We start from the raw sequence: 4543 nt of genomic DNA, 5'->3' as shown, positions 1-4543 counted from the left end.
ATGTAAGTATGTGGCAACAACCGAATGGTGCACTACCGCCACCAGCTGGTAAGAAGCGTGGACCAAGATTGTAGCATCTACTCCTCGCCTCCCTGTGGATCATTTCCCTCATCTCCAGCTGGTAAAGCGCCACTCACCCTCTTCCTCTTTTCAGACTCAGCCTGTTATTTACAAACCCACATTAACCACTCAGCTGCTGCTCCTTCAGAAACCCAGTCCACCAGAAAAAACAAAATAAAACTTCTTTACTTATATCCATGCCGCCTACTTCAGAGTGGAACTAGAAACATGACAAGAAAAAAATCTACTGAGCTGCAGTGCAACGGCTACTAGACAAACAGACACATGTCACTCTGAGAAAAAGGAGTAATACCTCAGTCTGAGTCTGAAATGTGAGCATCTCTTTCTGTCATTCCCTCATCAAACATACCCAGAAATCTTAGGACTGTCTGTCCTTGAATCCACCTGTGTTAGTTTTGGCTGAAATGGCTCTCCATACCCGTGGGCCCTAAAACTCTCTGAAATCACGACAAACACAGCATTAGGAATATTTCCTGAGAGAGACTGATTGTGGATGGCTAATGATTCCTGATAATCACATGGTGCCTTGACTTGTTTGACAAAAAATAAAAATCTCTTAAGCTATTAATACTTTCATAAAAAATTTAATGACCATAACTCATAATGGTTACATATGTCAAACATTTCTGCAATCCTTATTGCACAACAGTCCTGATCCCCTTATGGCACATTGTACTTTCTTTATGTTTTTCATACACACACACACACACACACACACACACACACACACACACACACACACACAAAAGTAACAGTTCATGCCAGAGGCAGTGTACACGCTGGACAGGTTGACAAACAACCATGCAAGCTCCATGCAGAAAGACCCTGGGCTGGCAATCAAACCTAGAACCTTCTTGCTGCAAGGCAACAGAGCTGCCAACTACAACACTATGCAACAACAAAATGAAACAATTTTTTAAAAGTATCATATATTTTCTACATAGACGATCTGTCCAAAATGTCTAAAGTGAATTTGGATATAACTTACTGTTAGCATGTTTTGTAATTTCTCCTTTAATTCATTCAAAAAGATGAACAGCAACATCTTGTCAGCTAATTTGCAGCTCATATATCTACAGTATGTTAATGTCACAGGAGCTGGGCTGCAAGATTTGTAGAGTTACAATTAATTTAATAGACTTCCTAAACCAGGGATAGAAAAAAGCGTAGATAAGTGGATTCAGGCATGAATTAAAATAAAATAACCAGATACTAAATGCTAAAAGAAATTCATTGTATGAAAAATTTGCTCCTGCCAAAGTTGGATAGAAATAAGGACAGAAGCTAAGTATAAACACAATGACAACAACACCAAGAGCTGTAGCTGCTTTTCTCTCAGACTTTTTAGCAGTTATGCGAACTGAGCCTTGTATACTAACAGCTGCAGTTTGAGACCTCATGGCTCGAGCCTGAGACACAGCCACCACAAACACTCTCATGTACAGAACTACAATAACTGTAATAGGAGCAAAAAATGTGAGTACGACATCAAATGTTCCTGCAAGAATATCAGTGAAAAGTACACACTCCCCATAACAGGAGTTAAATCTGTCTGGATCTTTCAAATGGTCCTTCATAATCACACTATTGTAAAACGCAGAGCAGCCCCAACACAGACAGATACAGATTTGAACTCTGCTTTGTGTCACTTTAACATGGTAACTCAAAGGGTCACAGATGGCTATATATCGGTCAACTGATATGAGCACCATGTTTCCTACTGAGGCAGATGTAAGGAGAAAAGAGGTGTAGTTAAAGAGAGCACACATGAGGCTTCCCAAAAGCCAGCAGCCTCCAGTCAGCAGGATTCTAATGGGCATCAGCAGCAGCCCAACAAGGAAGTCTGAGACAGCAAGAGAAAGGAGGAACAGGTTGGTGGGAGTGTGGAGCTGCCTGGAAGAAAAGAAAAGCAAAGGTCAGCACAAAAACTTCAACAAGTGATACAGAATGTACAATTGTATATTTTCATAAATTTCAAATACACATACTCCACAATTCAATGAAATGCCCTTTTAGAGCAAAACTATGTATAATGCTATAGAAAGGAGGAATGGCCAAAATGTTGTGTGCATAAATTAACTACCCAGCCAACTGATGACAACACAATGAGCAGGAAACAATATACACAGTAATTCACAATTTCAGTTTATGATAATGCCTGAAGTTGGAGATAGAGACGATGACCAGCAAGTTGAGAGTCACAGTCAGTAAAGACACGCAGGACAGCATAATGTAAAGCAAAATGTTCTCAGAAGGAAAGTGCCGGGGTCTTCTGCAGGAAGTGTTGATTAGCTGTGGAAAGCACAGCCCAGCTTCACTCAAAGCCTCCATCGTCAGAGAGAAAACAGCAGCTGAGCTGCTTCTGTGGTCTGCTGACCGTCTGACTAAATGCTGCTTTATAGAACCAGATCACTTTTCCTCTATTTCTGTCCTCCCCTTTCTAAATATAGTGACTGATGCAATCGCTACAGACAATGCAAGCAATCAGAAAGAAAAACTAACTAATTTGATTACTCCTTGAACTACCTGCAATGTATTAAGTTAATAAATGTGCTTTGTTTGAGGTGAAGCGGATTTCTACATCAGGAAATAATTGGAGGTGGAGCCAAGTACAAACAGGAGAACAGAAGTCTCCCTTTGAATTTGAGCATTTACAACAGAACTAGTAAATGAAGAAAAGTGACACAAGGAACTGAAAAAAACAAAACAAAACAAACAAACAAACAAAAAAAAAACTGGTGATTTCACCAAAATGGTACACAGAAAGAATGTTATACAGGAGATTTAACGGGAAACATGCATGGTACCAAAAGAAAGAATCTGATAAGGAAACATGATAGAAAAATTGCTAAGCCCATATGAAATGTTAGATGTTGACAGAGTATTTACTACAGTGGCTTGCAAAAGTACCCATACCCTTTGAAGTTTTCCTAAGTTCAAAGGGTAAAACATTAATATACAAGTGTGAAGTAGAATGAAAGTTAAATAAAACTCAAAATATTTTTTACTATTACAAACTGAAAAGTGCGTTGTGCGAAAGGATTCAGTCCCCCTGAGTCAATACTTAAAAATTAAAACCTGCAATTCCAGCTGCAAATTAAATTCACATTAAATTTCCGTGAAATGTTTTTATGTTTGTGATGTAATGTGACAAAATATGGAAAAGTTAATCAGGTATGGCATAAATATATACCAGGGTTACAGACTAAATTAGATTATTTGTTACTTCAGTTCTTTATTCTCCTTGTCTTCAGATGTTTGGAGACATTCTTGAAAGCAGAGACAGGCTATCCTTCCAGTATAGAGAATGCAGTTAAAAATGTCAACTTATGTTGCCTTAAATTTCTGTTTGTTTAGCTGATGAGTTTAACAAATTAACTGTGTATTGCAACAAGCATTCGCCTCTTCCTGGTTAAATGTTCTTAGCAGGATGCGACGCAAAACAGAAACATTTTCCCGCTGTCGTTCAGGAAACTCTTGGAGCATAGCACTGAGACTGAGAGAGGTAATCCTTAGAAGAGCTATGCTAAGTTAGATTTATTCTTTTAATTGACCTCAAAATTGTTTAGCTGTAGTTTGTACTTATGTAAATGTGTATTGGTACCATCTATTGTTGTTTGTGTTAGGTTGGTGTAAATGTTTGTCTTTTGGTTTCTGACTTTTCCATTTCCATGCTTCCATCCTATTAATCACCCAGGGTTTAAAAGCCAGCCACTTGCTTTCATTGAGCAATGATGTTTGCGTGCATTTGACCTGCAGTGATTACCTTCTGTGCAGAGTACCTCAAGCTTTATTTTATTCTCATGCCATTTTGTTAAACATCGAGCTTCTGCCAGTCAATACTGACAATCATCATCAACTGCATTTAATAGCACAATGACCCTGTCTGTTTTATAAATCGCTGCTTTTAATTCATTAAGGTACTTAGTCTGAGCCTCTTCCACAAGCACAAATTATTAGAAGTGAAAAGTCAAAAATTATTTTTTCATGACTTATGCTTGTTTTATTCTAGAAATTATAAGTCGGACACCTGACTGAAAGGTTTTGGACAGAGAGCTTTAAGAAGTACTGTAGAGCGCAGCTCGAGGTATTCTTGGCTTAAGTTACTGACAGCAAATAAAGGAAGGAAATGTATCATCTAACTAAACACACAAAAATATTGTAACAAATATAACATGTAACAATTTTTTTTCACATTTGCAGCTCATACATGTGCAGAGTACAGCGTCACAGGGCTCTGTACTCTCATCACTCCTTTTCTCTCTCTACACCAAGGGCGTAGGTTCGGTCTAAGTTTTGGTGGGGACCTTGACACCCCCCCCCCCGGCAGCACAGTGAAATGCCCAAGAGCACCGAACATTTTTGAGAAGGGGGGGAAACCACATTGGCTTAATAATGGTGTGCTCATAATAAACTGAGATAATTTCACAGTATATTTCATATCTGAGAACTAACACCTCAC

General features: G+C 38.6%; 1 protein-coding gene across 1 annotated transcript; it reads right to left on the bottom strand.

The window, feature by feature from the left end:
• Window positions 1-1080: 1080 nt before the first annotated feature.
• On the bottom strand, window positions 1081-2504 carry LOC106942225 (trace amine-associated receptor 13c-like). Its single transcript, XM_015025456.1, has 2 exons — window positions 2240-2504; window positions 1081-1974 (listed from the first exon to the last, which is right to left on the bottom strand). Exons 1-2 carry the CDS (start codon window positions 2410-2412, stop codon window positions 1155-1157), a joined length of 993 nt encoding a protein of 330 aa, XP_014880942.1. The 5' UTR covers window positions 2413-2504; the 3' UTR covers window positions 1081-1154.
• Between the last annotated feature and the right edge of the window lie 2039 nt (window positions 2505-4543).

Source organism: Poecilia latipinna, unplaced genomic scaffold (genome assembly GCF_001443285.1).
Source record: "Poecilia latipinna isolate Pla-1442-1.1 unplaced genomic scaffold, P_latipinna-1.0 Scaffold4126, whole genome shotgun sequence".
NCBI classification, from domain to species: domain Eukaryota; kingdom Metazoa; phylum Chordata; class Actinopteri; order Cyprinodontiformes; family Poeciliidae; genus Poecilia; species Poecilia latipinna.
This window is presented reverse-complemented; position numbering and strand designations above follow the sequence as displayed.

Coding starts and splice junctions, on each gene's coding strand:
- LOC106942225 (XM_015025456.1), bottom strand. CDS start 2,412: ATGGAGGCTTTGAGTGAAGCTGGGCTGTGCTTTCCACAGCTAATCAAC. Junction 1,975..2,239: donor GTCTCTATCTCCAACTTCAG/GCATTATCATAA, acceptor CTTTTCTTCCAG/GCAGCTCCACACTCCCACCA.